The 23,087-nt window shown below is 40.3% G+C and overlaps 1 protein-coding gene across 2 annotated transcripts; it reads left to right on the forward strand.

Moving 5' to 3' along the window:
• Nucleotides 1-586: 586 nt before the first annotated feature.
• Nucleotides 587-22,796, forward strand: ranbp10 (RAN binding protein 10). 2 transcript variants are annotated; one of them, XM_079567915.1, is made up of 16 exons: nt 587-911; nt 7,371-7,482; nt 9,908-9,960; nt 17,112-17,279; nt 17,361-17,383; nt 18,856-19,040; nt 19,130-19,242; nt 19,416-19,524; nt 19,732-19,880; nt 19,959-20,021; nt 20,094-20,160; nt 20,239-20,378; nt 20,632-20,780; nt 21,037-21,148; nt 21,498-21,639; nt 22,190-22,796. In XM_079567915.1, exons 1-15 carry the CDS (start codon nt 713-715, stop codon nt 21,626-21,628), a joined length of 1,773 nt encoding a protein of 590 aa, XP_079424041.1. In that variant the 5' UTR covers nt 587-712; the 3' UTR covers nt 21,629-21,639; nt 22,190-22,796. The 2 variants fall into 2 exon arrangements, with proteins under 2 accessions (XP_079424041.1, XP_079424040.1); XM_079567914.1 differs by having other exon boundaries at nt 588-911; nt 19,959-20,160.
• Nucleotides 22,797-23,087: the final 291 nt, after the last annotated feature.

Raw genomic sequence — 23,087 nt, forward strand, 5'->3', positions numbered from 1 at the left:
TTAGCAGAATTTGTTTAAAATCTCCTCTAAACTCAGTATCGTTTAACTTGCCTGTATGTCCGCTGTGGCAGTAAAGGTGGGAGTTTGGTAAGTCTGTATGGAAACATTGTAAAGTCATTAATGTTTTCGGTAGTTTTTAACTTGTTTGAACTGGACATGATCCAGCAACGCATAGAAACCACAGCCGCGTTTCCATGGTAACGCAAAAGAGCACGCACCACCAAGGCCCCATAGTACGTCTCCGCGCCTGACTAAATATATGACGAGTTGAACAAAAAACAACCAAAACATCGACATAATATACATGTAATTTTGAGGTGCCGCACCCGAATACCAACAGTGTCATTTATTCAGAAATATTCAATTATCTTAAAAATAACAAACAAAATAAATCACGTCCTACAATGCTCATCACATTAATAAATACAACTAATCTGATTGAACTATACTCAAAAATAGAAGTTTCGCGAACTCTAACTGAAAGTAGTACGAACCAGTAGCTGTGAACATAACGCGAAATAATGAACTACAGTACCCAAACGGCCCTGTTCCAGGCCAGCCTACAGCACATTCTGCTGCTTATCCGGGGATGTCACACCGCTGCTATTTTCTCCCAACAGTTCCTCTCACTCTCAGCCCACAGCAACAGCGGACAAGTACGGGGCTTTGGATAGCACGAAACGCACAATAGGATACCAAACAGAATCCAGTTATGGCAGAGGTTGGAGTGGGGAACCTGCCTTTGGTGGATCCTGTTTTTAATTACCAAGAGCACGAACTAAACGACCGACTGAAACGGCTCTACCCGGCTGTGAACGAGGAAGAGACCCCTTTACCCCGATCATGGAGCCCAAAGGATAAATACAGCTACATTGGGCTGTCACAGAACAACCTGCGGGTCCATTACAAAGGTTAGAGTTGGCTATATCTTTGTTGGGCTGAAGAAGTTTATAACAGCCGTGGATATGAACCAGAGTTGTTGCGGAGGGTCGCACACACACACATACACTGAGTATGCGATTATGTTGGCTCTATATGTGTGTGTGTGTTGTAGTCCTGGTAAATCTAGTCTGAGCTGCCTCTCCTGTCCTATAACCTGGCATTGTTTTTCAATGGGGCAGATGAATGTCTAAATTGTTGACAGTGAACGCTTTAACACTGACACATTGGTTTTGTACCGTGAAAACGGAAACAGTGTTAAATAGTGAGGGTTCCCTTTGTTTATCTGACGTTTTTTATGGTGTTGTTTTGCTATTAAGTAGCCGTGTATCTCGATTTGTTTGTGGTTTTACTGCATGTCTGCATTGACATATTAGTACACACTGACTTTGCCATAGGGAGAAAACTATTGACAATTTACAAGGGATGTTAAATCGCGACATTTTTCAAATAAGTAACAATAATAACGTTAGTTAGCCGATTAGCTAGCTAGCTAACGCTAGCTAACCTGGGTGTTGTGGCATTTAACAGTAAAATAAACTGTGCAATGATGAAACGGCACCAAACCGACTTGTTGGTCTTCACCAAACATGATCATAGTTGTAATAATATATACTGATCATCATTTGTAAAGGCTTTCTTGAGAACGACAATTAGAAGGCCTGTAATAAACGCTTTGTAAATGTTTTTGAGCTCATAACACAGCTGTCCTCCAAAACTCTTACATTCTTGCATTTATTTATTTAAGAGCTTCTATGATGGATTTGGTCTTCATGCGATTTATCCTCCCTTCAAATACTGCAGTATCATATTAGTTCATTAAGTAACCATAATAATAACACTACAAATCCGCTTGTCTTTGAAAGGGTCAATTTAGTTAGTCGTTGCTAACAATTAGGCCTGATGTACCTGTTTGGACTGTTTTCTTTTGGGATCGGATTGAGGAGTAGTACATGTATGATAATTCCTCCTTTTCAGCAGGCTATCTATTAGATCAGCACATAGACAAGGCTGCCTGTTTTCTGCAGCTGCACTCCATCCTCCATGGAGCATTGTGGGACAGGACCCGAGACTGTTTACATGAGATTGAGTGAGACACGCAGAGGCCCAACGCCTTGACGCATATAGGAGGCCTAGGTGTCCTGCTTTATGTGTCTGACAGACCGAGTCCTTTTTGTTGTTCAATGCTAAGATCATACACTATTGTAAACTGTGTGGTTCTGGTCGTGATGACGTGGCCTGTGATGAATTGTTATTTCTCCTAGCATTTTGTATGCAGTACATGCTGTCAGCCAGGCAATGACACTGTATTTATATCAGTGGTTCCCAATAGTGGGGTTTGGCCTGGGGGCACTTCTGGGCCTCCAAAAGTTGTACATCAAGCACTTATAGGCCTTGCACAATAATTACTATATTGACTTATTGTTTAATAAATGACAGTCTCTTTAGGGTAAATTTTTGTCATCTGTACATTTATTAGTATTTGTTTTCTTTTCTTTTTTCTTCATTATTGTGTCTTAAATAACACAATACATTTATGGGTTAAGAAAATTCAGAACAAATTTAATAGTTATTTAATCCACAGCCATTATTTTTTGTTCTTTTGTATATGGGATTTTGCGGTCTACAAGAGGCTCTGTGGATTTTGGGAAAGACTAGAATGAATTATCTATTCAAAGGATGTTTTTGAGCTCCATTGAGACGTGTGTGAAACTGCACAATTATTCAGGCCTCCTGTGTATTTGATGAACTTGAAGAACTTCTATCCCCTGGTCTCAGTTCATTTTTTTCACCCTGTGGATTTTTTTAATGCTATTTTAACCATTGCTCCATTTTCTTTTTGTTCAGAACAGTGCTATTACTTTAGCATGATAATGATGATGGGGCTGTGGCTGAGTGCATTAGTGCTTATTTGCCTCAGAGCAAGAGAGTCTCTGGTTCGATTCATGGACTCCTCTGAGGGTTCAGATTTCTCCTATCAACTTAAAACATGTGCAATAGATCCATTCATGGTGAAGAGTACCTAGCATAGCTCAAGATTTGAAGATTGGTACCTGGCTGCTACACTATGGTTGTCCACTCTTTCTGATAGGTTGTCCCAGCAGCATTTAAGAATACATTGGACAACTTTCCTGCAGGAGCAGTGTAGGATGCACGGGTGACAGTGGCTCAGATGGCAGACCCGAATCCCGTAGGAGCATGCTGTTGCTCTGTCCTTGGGCAAGACACTTTACCCACATCACTGTAACTGAGGGGCAATGTTGAGGTGTTTATAAAGTGTCTGAGGAAAGCCAAGTTAGCAATGCTATTTATCATTTTTGTGATCTTTGCATTGTTTGCTGTGATGACTTTGTGGGGTTTCCTATGCAGAAGTGGAGAACTCTGAACTTTGACTTGTGGCACAGGGGATTGATTTCAACAGCTGACATGTGCTGCTACAGTAACAAAGGTTCCTCAGTTACTCACAACTTAATGGTATTTACGGCATTCATATTTACAGTGTTCACCATTGTCTATTCCTGGTGTTGACGTGGCATGACATAAATATGATGTCTGCCAAATGACCCCTACCAAGCATTTTCATCAGGTTTTATTGTGCGGAGCGGTCCTTGTATGTAGTTGTAAAGAGACCTGCTGGCCTACTGACGACTTGTTTCATGAGGAGTTGCTATAAATAGATAACATGTCGCTCACTGTAACCAATGCAGCAGACAATTCCACACAAACATCACAAGTTTAGAGAGAACATACCGGTAGATGAAAGTATAAACTGCATAAAAGATTGGGAAATGACTATGTTAGATCAATGTTTCCCAGCCAGGGGTATCTCAACCCCAGGCGTACACAAGCACCGATCAAAAAGAAATGCAGTTTGAATTTGCTGTGAATTTGGAAAACTTTATTTTGAATTTGGTTGTCTTTTCACCAATAAAAAGTTGTTTTAACTGATCCCTTTATAAATAATTAAGGTAAAGGTGCTACAACTTTGATGTAAGGGGTACAATGAACACCACTAAAGGGTCCGAGGGGCCTAGAAGATAAATCCACAAATGTCTATAACATGTGCTTTCCAATCTCTTCCTTTTTGGGATATTGATTGTCATGTTTTGCCAATCTAACCTTACACATAATAACTAAACAAATGAACTCGGTCAGTGAAAAGCACTAGTCTAACAAGGTCATATCTACACAAGATAGATTCTTAAATGGTCAGGGGGAAAAAACACAATTTATCCTTAACATTACAGGCTGCAGAATTAGCTGAGGAACTTGTTCAATCTGGCTTTTTCTTCAAATTGATTCTGCTATTTTGTATTCCATTGTTAAGTGCGCCTTTGAGTGTCCAAAAAAGCGCTATACAAGTTCGATGTATTATTATTAATATTATTATTAAGTTATACTTGGGGTATCTTTTTTTTTTTTTTTTACCGTTATTTAACCAGGAAGTCTCTTGAGATAAATCTCTTTTCTGAGGGAGACATGGTCATTGGCCAAGGGGCGCCGGTGACATGTATAAAATAACCATTAATATGAATAAAAGCAATTTACAATCAATTCAAGAATAACATGTACACTCGTGGGTTAGGCTCTCAGACAGTGCCAATTTAAAGGAGCTTGTGGGAATGTGTTCCTGAAGCCAGGCAGAGTTTTGAATATCATTCTATGACCATGGAGCTGCATAGGAAAAAGCTGTTCTGTCCAGTTCAGTGTGGATCCTTGGAACAGAGAGAGGAGGTTAGAGGAGCGGGAGTTGTACCCACTGCTGGCAGAAGGCAGAAGACAACACAGGCACGAGGGAAGTTTACTTGGTAGGGCCTTGTAGATGAAGATTAGCTAGTGCTTCTTTCACCTGTTGTTGAGCGAAGGCCATGAGAGCAGAGAATACAGCTCACAGTCCTGTACACGGAGTTGGTGATGAAGCACCAGCACAGTGCATTGTGATAAACTGTGTCCAGAAGGTGGAGGGCTGAATAGGCTGTGTTCATATACAGTAGGCATAGTCCAGGACAGGGAGCAAGGAGGTCTGCACAAGTCTTTTCCTCACATCGGAGTTAAGACAGGGTTTGTTTCTGTATAAGCCCAGCAGAACTTTCAGCGTTTTCAGCAGGTGTTTGATGTGAGTTGTAAAGGACAGTTTATCATCAATCCACACGCCCAGATATTTATAGCAAAATACTTTTTACGAACAAGGCGCGAACTCTGCTAAATATCACAAATTAAGTGTTTTTTTTGTATTAAGGACCAACTTCATCTGGTGGAGAAGAAGCTGAAGCTGAAGGAAAGCTCCTTTACTGCATGAGTGATGGAAGAAGCAATTGAATAGATGATGGTATCATCTATTCTATATCTATCATCTGCATAAAGATGAAAATTAACATTGGCCAGATGACTACCCAGGTTGTTTATAAAAAAGTGTAAAAAGGACCGGTGCCAAAATAGATCCTTGTGGAACTCCTTTGTTGATGTTCATAAAGTCCGACTTCACATCTTCAACAAACGCACACGGGGTTCTCTCTGAAAGATAGTTTCTGAACCATTTAATGGCGGAGTCACCCACACCACTGTCCCTGAGTCTGTGTAGCAATAGCTGGTGGTCAACAGAATCAAAAGCCTTGGACAGATCCACAAAGAGGGCTGCACAATGCAGTTTTCTGTCCAATGCATTGAGTGTGTCATTTGTCACAGACACAGCGGCTGTTATCGTACTTTGGCCTACCCTAAAACCTGACTGGGTTCACACAGGAGGGAGGTGACAGCTAAAAACGGGTTTAGTTGAGAACTAACATGAGACTTAAGAATTTTTACAGGTACAGATAGTTTGGAAATTGGTAGTTGTTCAAACCTGTTTGTTCATCACCTTCCAACAGAGGGAGGACATAGGCCGCCTTCCTAACGTTGGGAACTTTACATGTTTGAATACTTAGGTTAAATATGTGAGCAACAGGCTCAGCTATGAAATCAGCAGCTAGCTTTAAGGATCGAAGTTATCTGGATCTGGTGGCTTTTTGGAATCAATGGCTTTTAAGGGTCTTTCTCATTTTCGTTTTATGGCAAATTCAACTGAAGGTGTTACAGAAGAGGAGGAAACAGACTCAATATTTGAACGAGGGGGCAATTTCTGCAATGACAAGTCGGAAACAGAGCCAGCTGATATAAAATGCTGATTGAATTTGCAATTTCTTCCTTCTGCTGTATGACAATAGAATCAACTATGAAAGACCCATCTTTGGTTTCTCACACATTCACACACACACAAGCAGTAGCAAAAACAAATTTGTGGAAAAACATTTTGACTGTCTTGTATCTTCATTCTCATATCCTTATGCCTGACTCTGCACAAAATCTGACTTGAACCCAAGATGGAGCTTTTCACAATCATTTGGCAGTGTGTTTGGTGCCTAACATGAACCTCCCGTGTCCTGTATGTGTCCAGATGGCTGCACATTAATGTCCAAAGCCCTCTCTTTTCCTCTCTCTCGTGCACACACCAACAGAAGCGGGCGGTGCTAAGGTGTCTGCTAACAGCCAGCTGCCCCGGTTAAGGTTACAGGCCATCTTCTTTGCTGCATACATGCACACACAGACACAGCTCTCTGTGGCTTAATGCATGCAAACAGGTGAACTCTCTGCAAGTCAATCCTGTGATTACATGTAACAAACAGGGATGCACATGCATAGTGTCAAAGCCAGATAGGGGTTATACAACACTTGGCTGAACAGACTTTCCCCTTCTCTCTTTCATGACCCCAGGGATTGCATAAGCAGCCATCTGAATCTGAAATGACAGACAGTAATGATTGTTATGTTTCATTCTAATTGGTCCATGTAGATACAGTACATTTGCCTAGTGACCCCAGCCTTTGCATCTTCACCGGAAAGTTTGCAATAAACCACCAATGCTTGCTGAGTTGGAGCCTTAGTTTTGAAGAGATGCACATTTGCATTAATTTCTTCAATTGCTTTATTGGGCACTTTGTTGAGTCATTATCAATAAAGAGGAAAGGGGATTATAAAACAAGACTTTTTGTTACTTTTTGTATAAAGTTGGATAATTAGTAAAAATAAATACATTTGACCCTCCAAACTCAAAGTGTTGGCCTATACCTACATATCTTTAGTTTTTTGTGCACTGTTTGCTCTGAGGGATATAGCCATGTATACTTTTGTTTTGGGTTGGAGAAGGCTTGTATAGATTAAATGAACCGCAGGACTCCATTTCTGTTCAATGTAGGATTCAATTTCTACATATTTATAGCATCTTTCTCTCTTCTCACAAACCATCTTTTCTCCTTTTACTAAAACATCTGACAAGACTCCACACTTAGTTGCTCTTGACTGGACAGACCATGCCAAACCAGAAGTGGAGTCACATACTTTTATGTTTTTAGCTCTGTTGTGTACACTTTTTCACTCTGATTGTGTTGTTACAGGTCACGGAAAGAACCACAAAGATGCGGCGTCCGTGCGCGCGACACACCCCATCCCAGCGGCCTGTGGGATTTACTACTTTGAAGTCAAGATTGTTAGCAAGGGTCGAGACGGGTAAGTAGAAACGCCTCTGGCAACTGTTGTGACGCGCACTTAAAAAAAATCAGGCCCACTGCACCATCTTCACCAATTCATGTGAACTTCTAATCCTCCGGCATCAGTAAACACCACCAATAAAACCTAGGCCACTCTAAGGCATTTACACTGTCTTGCCTAATCCTCTACTCAAAATGGGAAGCTGCGAGTTCGGGGATAAATTCCACAAAGCCCAAAGAAAATTTACTGCACTACTACTATTACTACTTCCACGGCTACCTGTACTACTGGAAATTCGGTTCCATTTGCTTGAAGACTTGTCTTGCGTAACATCTTTGTACTCCCCTGTTCTGGTTGGGCAGCTTACTGTGAAGACTGTAAGGCTGTGGGGTAAAAAGCAAATGCTGTGCAGGCGTGTCCATATGTAGCAAGCAGACACACTTGACAGAAAAAAAAATCCAATATGGAATCAACTTAAAATGTTATGGGATTCACAGCTGTGGTAATTGTGATAAATACAAGACTCTGTGTTATGCTCCTTTGTGTTCATATTATAAAAAGAGATTAAAATGTTCCAATGTACCAATGTTCCCCTTTCTAACAAGAGGGAACGGTGGGGCTTCCAGATGCAGACAGGGGCTGCTGTTCCCCGCACACTCACTGACTGCTCTGAACCCACATGCAGATCTCAACACATCAAAACACCAATCCTGAACACGGTACCAATCCTTACCCCTAAACCTAAATCCGAGGGGAAATCTGCAATGATACACTGATTCTCTGATGCTCCCAGATGCTCCTGGGGAACAGCAGTGGCACCAGAGAACATAGGTACTGGGTAATATGAGGCTGACCGACCTACCGGGGGGTATCGGGCGACCCCTGAAAAGGTGGCTATAGTTGGCTAATTCTGGCTTGTGGATTTTAAGTATTTGTATTTACTTTTTTTTTTTTTTTTACAAATTGACATATCAGCTCACTTGTTATATATCGACTCAGTTCTTTTTAATGAGAAGGTCGAAAACAAAGCCCAGACTTTTGTTTAACTTGAGCAAACAGACAAGGCCGAACGTTAACCTGCTAGCTTTCAAAGCAAAGGACCTGATTTGACCATATGAATAAAGAGGAGAAGCGACGATCGGTCCTAACGTATGCAGACAGTTCATGCCACCAGCTACTCCAGGAAACTGGCTCTGTGTTCTGTATTTTTCCCCATAGCACTAGCCATCAAACATTGCAAATTATGAATGATCCAGGTGTTTTTAACTGCTGTCAACCCAGCGACCATATTTGGTGAGGTCAAAGCCTAGCTAGAAATCATTTATGGATGTATAGACTTTTTTTAGATTTTATTTTAGATACAAATGAGTGTGTAAAAGTGCCCTTTGAGCTAAATGGTAGGTCATATTCTGTAACGTTTCTGCTATTTGTGGTGTTGGATCCACATGCCTACTAAACATCATCTATACGTTAATGATAGAGAAACTACAGAAATTATATAAATGTCACGAAGAACGCCCTATTCAAACTGATCCGGGAAGCCGTTAAGGCATTTCTATGATTTCAATGGTAGTAACCTTCAAGAATGTCATTTGATGAGTCTGATTTGTATTTTGTTTGTTTTTGTTTTTATTTAACAGCAGACACAATGTTAACCTCAATCCGAGATCTTTGTTTTCAGTATGAGCATGTCTGACAGCCTGTCCTTCCCCCGACATCCTGTTTCAGTTTGGGTCAGGAATAATGTTGTCCTCACTGTCCTTATATTTAAAGGGACTATAAGGAGTTTAAAAATGTTAAAATTAAGTATTTTCCTCGCCCTACATGTTCCAGCCATGTCCTAATGTGTAGAATGAGCTCAGACCTGTTCACCACAACTGCCTCTAAAATCCTGTACGGTCACTCAAAAATGTGTCACTTCGGCCGAATTGCCGTCATGCACGAGCTTAATATAGAAGGTGCAGTTACACATATGGCCTGAGGTGGCAGTAGTGAGTATAAAATGGCCAACTTGCTTCCAGCCCCTTTAAACTAGCCAACATAATTTATAGAATGATCATTTAGGATAAAAAAAAACAAAAAACCTTAAGGTAATAAAAACGTTACAATGAATCAACTAGTTACTAGCTAGGTTTTTGGTCTTGGACATGACAGTGCAGGGTGAAAGGGGGTAATGATTGGGGACGACCTGTCAGAGCCAGGACTCAAACCCATGATGCCAACATATAAGCGAGCAGCTCCCCATTAAGCTATTGGGCGAAGCAGCTATGAACAGTCTTCAGTTTTCAGGACACAAGTCAAACTGAACTGAGTGTGGTGTTGTGTATGTGAATTGTGAATGCGGGCAAACTGTGAGTTCGGGTCAACATTTATCCTTCAGTCTAGAATTTTCTGTAATTCTGTAATTTCTTAAACTCATTTGTGTTTTTGCTTGTGTCTGCAGGTACATGGGCATTGGCTTGTCTGCGCAGGGGGTCAATATGAACAGACTACCTGGTGAGTAAGATGAAAAATACCCGTATATTAGAGGAGAGTTCCCCCAAAGTTGAAATGTGGCTGTGTTGAGATGTCCTATGTGAGATGGGGTAATGTAAGGCTACCCAAGGCTATTGCCTGCTATGTATAGCAAGCACTTCATCATGTCAATGTCCAGCAGTAACATTCACTGGATGATTAATCACATGTAGAGATCATATTGAAGCATAGCAATGGAAAAGATTTCATAGCTTTTACTTGGATATTACAATTGATATTCCTTTTAGTGGCACTGTTTTGCACTTTCGCAAAATACAATCAATTATGGACTTCTTCTTTCAAGACTTTTTGATTCTAATCTTAACCATACGTTGAGGCTTTAGCATTTTTAATCTTATTTCCAACAGATTAACAAACCAAAATCTGTGAGTGTGTTGTTTATTTGCATAAGATTGGAATTCAGAGACTTTGGAGGACGTGGAGTGGACCACAGTTTGTGAATTCAGGATGAAGACCTGGTCTGTAGACTCCACAGTCTCCTTCCTGTGATGGGTGGGTGGTATCGCATAGCCATCTGGTTTATGATGACAAAACTGTGCCTTTTCCTTAAATGTCTTCAGCAAATGGAATTATTGTTGATCACGTAAAGACGGTGAAACTGAATATTACTTCAGTGTTCTTATAATGATAGTTTTGAACACAACACACTACTGAATTGAGCTTAGTTGATTACTTTCTAATTAACTGGCCGCACTCTCGAGGTAGGCAATAAGCTGAATTCTGTATAAAGGTAAGACTCAAGGGACACATGAGAACCACAGACATGAGCACCAGCTATGAGGGTTTACCCAAAACTGACTCGATGTCTTCTAATTATTTCTTGGTCCAATGATGAGCGATCTGATTCCCTTTTAACCATAGATAGCAGCTAGTTTTATTCAGTAGTTTTACCTTACAGCATTTCTTCATTGTCATCATTTGTGACAGTGATATTTTTAGCACAGGAGCTGTGGGACAGTTGGTTAGGCTCTGTAGATTAAAGACTAGTGTCGAGAAATAGTGCATGCGTGCCACATTGGTACAATCCTTCTGAAATTTGGGGAGGAAGATGTGAAAATAGGTTGAGGTAAAATGTTTTTGAGTATTTTATCAAAGTGTAGCAGTGAGGAGAGAGGGCATGTCGGGACATGTCGACTGCTATATGCAACTGTGACACATTGCGGTAACTCTGGGTTGAGTGAGGGCGGACCTCATACTAATCTGGCCGATTGCTCAAACCGCACTTCACGTTGAAATTATTTTCGGACTACTTGGATTATGTCAGATTATGACTAACCTATTTTTTCGGTTTTAATTTATGTGGACTGTAACATGAATAAAGACTCAGTAACTTAAACAGTGATTTATTACTTATATTTTAAACTGTGGATGTAATCCTTGGTGTTAATACGCGCTTCAGAATTCAATGGAGGTTTGATTATGTTGCGTCATCTAGAAAAATGCTTAATACTGTTAAAAAAAATGTGTTTATCAAGACAGGTGCTAAATAGCGAGTGCACTAAAGCATATAGCTATTCGTGGGCATGTTGCACCAAGTTTGCATTTGACATGGAGAGAACGTTGTGTGATTAAAATATGCATAAATTACTCTGCTGCTAATCCACTTTTGCACATGCAACTGGTTTTGCCCATGAGCAAACACTTGGTAAATGACCCTCCTACTGTAGATAGAATATATGTTGACGACAGGATTTCTCTCATCAGGCCAAAGAATGACTTTATGATTTTATGCTGTTGTGGGAAATGTATTAATATGTTGTATTTTTAATACAGATGTGTACCTTTGTTGACATCATCCTAACGAGGGACTGTCTGTGGAAATTAGCACTCATATATTACACTGTCCCTGTGCTAATGAATAAGTAAATTAAACTAGGTAAGTTGCTGTATATGAGGGATGGGCAATATGCCCCAGAAAAAAGAAAAAAAAATCAAATGTTCCGCCTTTTTTTATTGATCTTGATTTTCATTTACATTTTTGTACAATTTTAAACAATTATGGCTTTTGCTATTAGGGTTCATGAGAGCTAGACATTCCAAAATAAACCTCATGTTAAGCAACAAATGAATACTTTTCACTGTATCATTTAAGACAACTTCTTCTAATCCATTTTATTGCTCAAAGTCCAAACTTCACTCCAAACAAGAAGCTGTGACTTCTACAAGATTAAGTGTAGAACTGTTGAAAAACGGTTTAAAAAGCATTATGCCATAAATTGAGTCTCAAATGAGGTTAAGTTAAGTCAATACAACAAAAAGTCTAAACAAAGAGTTGATGACTTATTTAAAGCCAAAATGTGGTGATAGTGATACAGGCTTTGAGAAGTTCTTGATGCATTTCCTGGTGGACTTAACTTGTGTGGATTCATTGTGGATTTGTATATTTTGAACTCACTGTACGTAAGTGGGGCTCTCACAAACAGTGTCACGTGAATGGCTCATTGATGACATCAGTTGAAATGATGCAGTGTCCCAGAGGCGACTAAAGCCCTGGGTCTTTCCCCACACAATCAGAGCTCTCCTCTGGCCAGGACACAGCCATCGGGTGCTTTCAGGTCTGTCCATCCCCATATCACTGGCACATGACCTATCAAGATCCGTCGCGACCAGCGGAGCAAAAGTCCACTGCCACAGCAGATCCCATAGCTGTACACTAGTTACACAAAGAGCCCACGTGTCAAATGTCACACGCAGGATGAAATGGCACACTGTGGACCCATGTGTTGTGCTGCTCAGCACCGGGTCACAAAATATTTTGGGTTGCTTAGATTCCACCACCAAATGCCTTTAGTACTACAGAGAGGTTAATGTGACACGTGTAGCTGTGAAATAAGAGAGTTAGCGGTCAGAAACCTGACGCTGACATGAAAGTATAATAACCACAATGAAGCTAGTAGCCCTTAATAACACATTTCTTTTTGTTTCCACAGAGTATTGTTGTTATTGTTTGGCATTAGTTTGTTTCTGCCAGAATGGTCAGTAATGTGCTTCTTATTGCCAGAGGGTTGTTCTCCAAGGTCTTGTGCTGATTTCCTTTCCAATTTTTCTTTTAACACTAGTCATGCTTTTTTTCTATAGACCCTTACTTAAGAATGTCTATGACTGTAGCCGAGCTTGGTAAGGATTTATTTTCACAGCTAAAAGAACAAGTTAGCTTGAAGGTTAAAATGTCATAATTTATACTGCTTCTGCTTGAATCCCTGATCATAGCTTTAGTGGTTTTATCCTCTGCAGCTCATTCAACAACAACATAAAAGCTTCCCCGTACTTATAATTAAGTTGTGTGCATTAAACTCGCATCTTTTTTTCCCCTGAATTGCACTGTCTTTAGTTATGAAAATTCAATACTTGTGTGGCTCTGTCCCAGATGGTGAGTGGAGCAGGTATTGATTGCAGCTGATTACCTTAACTTAGACTACCTCCGTATTTCCTCAGTTCAGGATTCAGTTGTCATGAGTCTTGTCATTATGTTTCCTCTACATGACAAGCACAGACGTGTGACAAAAGGCCCATTTATAATTTGAGTCCTTGTTTCGATACAGTATTTAGGCTGGGCATTGACTGAAATGGGGCTGGATTTTGGGGAGAAAACAATTCTGATCTTTATTTTTTTTATTTATTAAAAACAATTTGTAGCATCCTAATTATTCTCGGGGGCGAGTTAATGGCGCATTTCACAACTTGCATGGTCACATTCTCAGAAATGCAAGAAAACTAGCCGGCAAGTTCATAAATGCTTTATAATTAGATGCACAGATCCACAAATATCTCAAACACATTTTGTTTTATTAAAAGAAAAAGAATATCTGGTTTAATGCCGTTAAGGTATTTCATTGTAAATTATAGAGTAGGGTTGGGCCATATTGTATCGTGTATTGCATATTGTTATCACAATATCATTTTTTCATATTGACATAATTTGTTTTGTCGCTGTGGCCACAATATAATTTATGTTAAACTCGGCTCCATCAGAGCAGCATAAACACTGACTGTGTAGGACACAGGGGCAGGTGCTTACAAAGTAAAATGAAATGAAGGATGTAAATTGCTTGAGTAGATCATATTTGCAAGGAAATAAGTATGCTGATAAAAAAAAAAGAAATATCTTTGCATTAATCTTCCAAATAAGCGTAAGGCTGGAATTTTGAAGTAATTTGTTTTTTTATTTCTTTTTATATCATGATAGAGATTTTATGCCATATCGCCCTTCCCTATTATTTGTTATTTGTTCCCTGCATTTGACCCATCCCAGCCACTGCCACTGGTGCCACTTAAAGCAGCAATGGGTCGCTGCAGAGGGGATCCATCTCCAGATCTTGAGCTAGGTTTTGTCAAAAGGCCCCGCACAATCTTGGAACGCAAACCTGGAAGTGCTAACCACTCAGCTATTGTAGCAAACAGTGAAACTGCTAGGTTTGTGGACTTTACATAGGACTTGCTAATTTGCAACAGTTAATATAGGGATTTCAATTAAATTGTGATTAATCTTGCAGCCCTGGTTTACAACCAAATTCTAAAAAAACATTTTTGTAGTGAGCCAGTCCTCGTCTGTCATCGCTCTCCCCCTCCTGTGTAACGACTAACACTGTTTATTTATGTGTGTGTGTCCCTAATAGTACAAACGTTCTCCACTGTTGACCTCTGTGTCTGATCCTGCTGTGGAGTCCTGCCCATTTCATTAGCATGTAGGAGCAGTGAGCCTGGCTTTAGAGGCAATATCCCTGTTGGCAGATTAATCTAATACCTCCACACATACGTAGACACACCACTGTAGCGTGCATATGCACTGAAGGTAGCACATGATGATTAACTGGACACTACGGGCGAAAGGTGAACTAAATAAAGAATGACACAGAGCAAAGGTTTGAGGCCATGGTGGCTGTATGTTCACAAACAAGCTCATATACTGTACTAGAACATATCTAATACTGCCTCACACCGACCTACTTTCACTAACCCTGCTTGGCTGTTTCGCAGTGACAAGCAGGCTGTGATTGAGGAGAGGCACAGAACAGCAGCTCAAACCCCAATGACATGCCCCTGTATGGGAACTACAATTCATATTTTCTCTGTACAAAAGCTTGTAGTGTTTTTTGGTAGTTGTACATTGTCACACAAACAGGCCAAACCTAACTATAATACTTCTTTTATCACATTCATTATGTCTTCTTGTTTACAAATTGGTTTTAAAGGTTATTTCAGAAAGACACAATGTATTTAAAACGTTTTGTTAGGTTTTAAAGGTTTGTTTAGAAAGACACTATCTATAAAAGCTTATTTTAAACAGTTGTGTGGGTCCCACTGGTGGCATAATCTCAGATGGAAGTTGGGGTCAACTAAAACTGTAGGGGTGATTCACTGTTTTTAAAGTATAAAATATGCTTTTTGTTAGGTATTATGTCTACAAACGCTCTATATTAACTTTAAGACTTAAATTAATTTAAACTGACAGAGCAATTGCTGCTGTGACATTTTTTATGCAAATTATTTAATAAATCACCTTAAGTTCATTAGTGCTAGCAGAAAAGATGTTAAACTTTGGGCCTGTTTATTTATTGTTATTATTCAGCTGTACAACAAAACCTGTCCTCTGCCTCTGACCCTTCTTCGACGCTGCTGGGGCAGTACGTTAGGACCCGTGGGTCGCTGTGTGCAGCTCCCAGGAGCCCATCTCCAGGTGTCGAGCCAGGCTAATGGTCAGAACCACCTGGTTGAAGGATTCGCTGATTGAATCCTTTTAATTTATATTAGTCATAAACCAGGTCAAAACATTATAAAGACTATCATTCGGGCCTATCCTCCTCGTCTCGTTATGTTATGAGGGCGTGTGAACACAACATAATAAAGTCAGATCATTCGTGTCAGTACTGTTGACTCACTAAACAATAGAGATCAAGCTCAAAATACTACTCTCTGTGGAACATGCTGTACAGTTTCGAATATCTTTAAATGTTTGTTTGTTTTCTCCCAGTAGTCCCAACAACAACACTGTGTGTACAATGTCAAAGGCCATTCCTGAGAGTGCTTGCTTTACTGCTTGACTGCATTAGCATTTGCACACCACATGTTCATATATTCATGTCAACTTTATAAGGATTTGTTGGATTTACCTTGTTATTTTACCATGTTATCCTCACAGTGTAACCTCTGGCTTTTCCCCCCGCATTGGTTGCACATGAGTTGAGATCAGGAAAGGCCAGGTTACATCTGAACTTGATTCTTCCTCTCCCAGAGAAATGTATGGTCAGTGGTATTGAGCTGACACACCGCACGTGCCTGTATGCTTAGCACAGCTGAAAAGACAGTATCAGCCCGCAGCACTAGTTTGTCAGGCTGGAGAAACAGCGCAGCAGTGTTGGTGACAAGTTTGTTAGAAGACAAACATGACATGCCTCGCCCACATCTGTTTGTAGAATGCATTTTAACACATTGGTATTGGGCTCACTGTGGCTCCATGAGCTCTGACATTGACGAGGTCATAATAGAAAGGAAAGTCCCTGCAGAGAAGAAAACATCTAAGCTACAGCGCTGTACCCTGACTAACTTGAATGATACACTAAAGGTGATGAGAAGAGTGTTCATATTTGTCTCGGGCTAAGGTCAACATTGATAATAAAGGGGTTTTAGCAGGGCTGAATGTTTTTAAAGCTAAGATGTCTTGTTCTGCTTGGACCTGAACGCCTCTGACTCATCTCTTTCCTTTGTGTAATCTAACGCCTCCTCGTGGCTGCTCAGGGAATTGCATAACCTCAAATAGTACTTGACATTGTGATAATGTATGCCCACACAGAATGTCTTGGTGATCGAAAATACTTTATTGAACTTTTTATAAAAACATGTTTTTATTTGATAGACGGGTTGTAGGGTATAAGCCATCTATTTTGTTCTGAAGTGATTCTTTAGGGGAATGCGTCTTCATCATACACATTTTTTCCCATGTAAATGTTTTAAAAACGACTATGTACAGTAATGATATTGACAGAGATGAATAGGATGCATGAACTCCAAATGTATCAAACAAACAGAAGCAGTTGTATGACATGGCTTTCTGCGTTGTCACAAGAGTTGATATGAAATTTGCCCCGCTAATCCTAATCCTTGTCCCCTTTTAGGATGGGACAAGCACTCGTATGGTTACCATGGAGATGACGGCCACTCCTTCTGCTCTTCTGGGACGGGACAGCCATACGGGCCCACATTCACCACCGGCGACGTGATTGGCTGCTGCGTAAACCTCATCAACAACACGTGCTTTTACACAAAAAATGGCATCAGTTTAGGTTGGTTTTATAGATCATTATTGACAAAGATGGTGGAGCTTTGCAGAGAAATACAATTAAACTGTCTTTTTTATCCCGCAGGTGTGGCCTTCACGGACCTCCCTGTAAGTATAATATTCAACAATTCTGTTGGTAAAAGACAACATCTATAGATTAACATTATTTAAACAAGAAAAATGGATTAACTGCGGGCTCAATGCATCTAACACACTTCCTGCATCAGCATCAGAATACTTACTTACATTTCAACATTTCAATACATTAATCATGCGTAATGGCGACGCCAATCCAGAGCTCTTTTGAGCCGCAGATTTCCATCTTCACCAGGTCACAGACAAAAGTTCTCTACTTCCTATAGAAAATGTTAATCAGGTCCCTTGACCAGGTGACTTTCCCACTGTTCTCAGTACTGACCAGTCAGACTCATTAGGCGAGGTTTTTTTAATCCAAAACGGTCTGGTTGGAGCACAAGATGAATACATTATCTGACCAATGGTTTGTTCTCTTCAACAGCACAAAGAATAGCTTAAAGGTTTTTCAAAACTTTGCGTCACCTTTTGTGTGGTAAAGTCGATATTTTATATGCTTGTTGAAATTCAGTTGATGAAAAGCAATAACAAAATCCATGTGTAGTGAATTCATCTGACCTGATTGTGTAACCAGTTTTAATCCCAAACTTTTTTTCTCACAATAATATAAATAAGTAGTTTTTTCCCGTTTTTTTCCATTCCACAATCCATTTATTTGTTTTAGCAAACCAGCAAAAAAAAAAATTATTACAAAGAAATACACACAAATATGTAGGTTTCATGAGTGATATTGATATATATATATATATAAGTATAAAACCAGATTTTGGTCGCATTGTCATATGTGAACCTGAAAGTACAGCCAAGAGAAATCATGTTAAACACAACTGCATGTAATAGCAAACAGATGTGTAACGAATGTGCGCACGTGAGGGAAGTGTAACTCATGACAACATCACATGTTACGTAGACCTGAGACCTGCCAGGCCTCCATCATGTCCCACTGCACTTTATTTTGGAGTCTCGGGCACTAAAACCTAAACAGCCACAGTAACATGAACATTTTTCCGGAGAAAGCCACTTTTACCAGCCAACATGGTGTCAAGAATAGAACAGCGACAGCAAATCACAGTTGGCCTCCTGCCACAAAGGCTGCACTAGCAGATGGAGTGTCAGCTGCTGTTAAAACTAACCAGCATTTAACCAAGTGCTCATTTTATGTTGTGCCTGTGGCCTCCATAAGTATAAATTTAACTGGGGATTCCTAAGTGGTGACATGAGGTTTGTGTGGATACAAATGTATACTGTACGGCCTCACCAAATTAAACTTTACTATAGTCTTTCACTACCTCCAGCCAGGAGACAATAACAAATTAAGCCAGTCAACTGTTCAATATGTTTTTTTTTTGTTTATTTGTTAAAGCCGAGTTCTGTCCTGTCTATGTACATAAACCAAATTAGTAAAAGCTATATTTTTTTGTTTATCTAAGAAAAATAAAATCGATGTATGTATGTAAATTTACCAGTATATATTTTCATTCCTCCAGCCAAACTTGTACCCCACGGTGGGCCTGCAGACTCCCGGTGAGATTGTTGATGCTAACTTTGGCCAGCAGCCGTTTGTCTTTGACATTGAGGACTATATGAGCGAGTGGCGGGCCAAGATTCACGGCATGATTGCGCGATTCCCCATTGAAGAAAGACTGGGGGAGTGGCAAGCGGTTCTGCAAAAGTAAGTATATGGTCAACATTCATATTCTGGCCTAACCAATCAAGACCATAAATAACTAAAGTATTAACACACACTTGGTTTGCACATAGTATGGTGTCCAGTTATCTGGTGCATCATGGGTATTATGCTACCGCAACTGCCTTTGCCAGAGCCACGCAGACTACGATACAAGAAGACCAGTCATCAATAAAAAACAGACAAAGTAAGCTGCAAACCACACAACAAACTATTGCCTCTCGCTACGTTTACATTCTGTTGTTACAACACATCTGTTTTCACCAAATTGCCCATGTCTTTAACTATAATGGTTGGTTTACTGTGGAAGCCTGATTGCTGTAATCATTACATTGTAAGTCGGTGTATTGTTTGTTACAGGAATACAGAAGCTGGTGCTGGCAGGTCGTGTGGGTGAAGCCATAGAAGCCACACAGCAGCTGTACCCAGGGCTGTTAGATCACAATCCAAATCTCCTGTTCATGTTGAAGTAAGACACACGTTACATCTTTTGCCTTGTCCGGGTGGATTCCTGCAAACCCCATTGAACCAAAATATGCAATTTAGGCTAATCTTTCAGCTTCTTTTCACCTCACTCAGATCTACCCGGTCGTCACCCTCTGCTTTTGACAGATTTCCCTAAGACTCTAAGGAATGCAAATGCAACATAAAGCATCACCCTTGTCCTTTCTTCCAGATGTCGTCAGTTTGTAGAAATGGTCAACGGCACTGACAGTGAAGTCCGCCGCTTGAACGTCCGCTCTCCCAAGTCCCAGGACAGTTACCCAGGGTCACCAACCCTCAGTCCCTGCCGTGGGGCTAACAGTACACCACAGCACACCAGAGGTACAGCTGTCAAAGATCTCTCACATGCACAACTTTTCAATGCGTGACCCCCGCCCCCCTCGATCTCTTCTGTCCCAGGAACAGACAGTCCCACCTGCAATAACGGAGTGACCCCTCCCAGCAAGTCCAAGCTCCACGGAGGTGTGAGCAGTAGCAAATATCCCAGTGCATCCTCTTCAGCCTCTTCCTCCACCTCCTCCTCTCCTTCCTCAGTCAACTACTCCGAGTCCAACTCCTCAGACTCCACCAAAAGCCAGCCACATAGCAACCAAGAGACGAGGTAACCCCCCACCCCCTTCACAACTTCATTTAAATTCAGCGTACACATGTTTTATCAAATGCCCATGTGTTTCTGTAGCGACAGTGAGATGGAGATCGAAGGCGAGCATTACACCAATGGCGGAGTGGAGGGCTCAACCGCACGAATCATGAATGGCACCTACAAACACGAAGAGATCCTTCAACCAGACGACAACAGCATAGGCAATGGCATCACAGGTTTGCCATCAATCAGTTTAAGACTTGCACAACCTTACACAATCATCTGTTATGGAGCATCTATTTTAAAGCTGACATAAAGAAAGCAATGCTTACACGCTTTGTCTTATTGGTACTATCAGTGTGGTGTGGTAGGCTCTTGTCACCACTTCACACCCTGTAGCGGTAAAGTAACGACAATCCAGTGTTGGGTCATCATGGCAGAGTTTTGGGGTTTTGTGTGAGAGCTGGTCTGTGAACTGTGTGTTTTCAGATGAAGAGTGCATGAACGGCAGACAGTTGTGCGGAGGGAACCAGGCCGCCACCGAGAGGATGATTCAGTTTGGTCGTGAACTGCAGGCACTCAGTGAGCAGCTGTGTCGAGAATACGGCAAGAACAACACGCATAAGAAAATGTTACAGGTAGGAATATGGGCTGGTGATTTATTTTGATTTGATTTAGGCTTTTGATGCTTTATGACATTTGAATTTATTCTTCTATAAATGTATTGGAACACATAATTAATAATCAATAACAAAGATAGCTAAATTTCTGGATTCATATTACTGAGCAATTTTTTCTTTTGTATTTTTCAAACCGAAAACTAATGCCAAATATACTCGGTTCCATACCATGACTTAATGTTGTTTCTGATGATTGTATATGCTTTTCATGCAGGATGCTTTTAGCCTGCTAGCCTACTCTGACCCATGGAGCTGCCCCGTTGGACAGCAGTTAGACCCCACACAGAGAGAGGCACTCTGCTCTGCACTCAACAGCGCCATACTGGGTAAGCACACTCAATAATAGAAGAAACATGGCTTTGGCTATATTTAGTGGGGACCACAATGTGAGGAGTAGCTTAAAAACAATAAAATTGTGTGTGTGTTTAGTCAAAAATGGCTTTTATAAATGCAGCTAAGTTTAATTGAAAATGTGAATTTAAAAAGCTAATCACAAAATGAAGTCATAGAGCGTGGATGTTTTTGTATGTAAAAGGAAAAAAAAAAGAGGCATGAATTTATTTCTACTCATTTCGTGAAGAGGGATGTATTAGTAATGATTAAAAAGCATGTTAGTTGGATATAGTGCCTGTGTAAAAATGTTGTGCTCATCCAGTGTGTCTCTATTGTCTGTAGAGTGTCAGAATTTGCCGAAGCAGCCGCCGCTGATGTTGGCTCTGGGTCAGGCCACTGAGTGTGTGGAACTCATGGCTAGAGTTCGAAGTGGCTCCTGCTCTTTTGCCCGAGTAGACAACTTTTTGCACTAGCCCATGTCCAGGTGAGACACAGAATTTACACTAAGTTACATTTGACCGTATATACGTATTACCCAAGACATTTTACAAGGAGCCTACAACAGGCCCATAAGTGTTTATGCTGGAGCCATTACATATCTTGAATATGTGCGTATCATATTTCAAATTCAAAAATCTTTCTAAAATGTTATTTACTGTATTAAATGTAATTAGTTAAAGTGAATTGCAATAATAACCCAGAACATGTGTTGATATTTTACATCACATTTTTTGCTTAATATTTGGGGTGGACTCCTAAGCCCACACTTCAGCTTCATGTATAACGCTGTCAGATGTCTTTAATTCTAGAGGGTTAGTATAATATTGAATATTTAAGCTCAAGAAAATCGTATTGGATCAAGCTATGTTCTTGTTTGGAACAGTGTCTACATTGTCTTTGTATTCAATAAATTGAATACATATGCTCTTAGACGTGCTACAGTTTTGTTTAAAAAGCAGTTGCATTGTTCTGTTTGTGTGTGACATTCATCAGTGTAATTGACCAAACAGTGCATAATCCTTGCTTTTACACAGGTTAACGTCAAGTAGCACTGAGAGAGGGGTGTGTCCAACAGGTAGTTGCCATGGCGAAGGACCGAGCATGCGTTTTGATAGGTGTGTTTGACCGCCACGTCAGACCGGAGGAGCGCTGGAGAGCCGTGAAGAAAGTCTCCTTTTTAATTTAGTATTATCAAATAAAATGTGTGACACTATTTAAAGTTTATTAATTATTATTGTTAACTAGCCATTTTTAGTTATTTTATGTCAGTTTGTTGTGCTTATTCTGGATGATTTTGGAAATGTGGCCCCATTTTATTTGATTTTCTGTTTTTACACAGCTGGTTTTTGATTCCCTGCCATCGGTATTTAAATTGTTCACCATATCACTGACCACAAAACCTGTAGCGGCTTTGCATTGTTAATCGTTTTAATTGTCAATTTAGTTTTAAAATAAAAGGTTATAGCTCTATGGTAACAATAATCAGGGCTGTGAAAGTGTGGAATAAAAAAACAACTTGTGACCGTTGTAAAGCTGCTGAGAAGCATGCAATTTGAGGGTGCCTCAGCTTTCATTTGACTTGAAGTGTTAGCGTCAGCCGATCAGTGATGTGGATACAGGTGGCAGGGTACAGCCACACCTGCAACTCTCCACCAACACCATTTCCTTTACCAGCATGAAGTAATCAGTCTGAAAGGCAGGCTAACAAGCTCAGTGTGTGTTTATAAAGGCCAAAGTACTTGTGGGATTTCTTCAGCGTACACTTGCACATTACCATATGTGCTATAGACTTGAAGGTTTAAAGGTAAATTGGTATTTTTTTAATTGGATTACAAGCATCCCTATCAACTTACATGTAACAGTAGAGGGGAAGTCACACATTCAGGCACAGGGTTTTACACTTTGAATTACCCAGAATTCAGGGCTATGTAT

This window comes from Gobius niger, assembly GCF_951799975.1.
Source record: "Gobius niger genome assembly, chromosome: 12".
Classification (NCBI taxonomy): domain Eukaryota; kingdom Metazoa; phylum Chordata; class Actinopteri; order Gobiiformes; family Gobiidae; genus Gobius; species Gobius niger.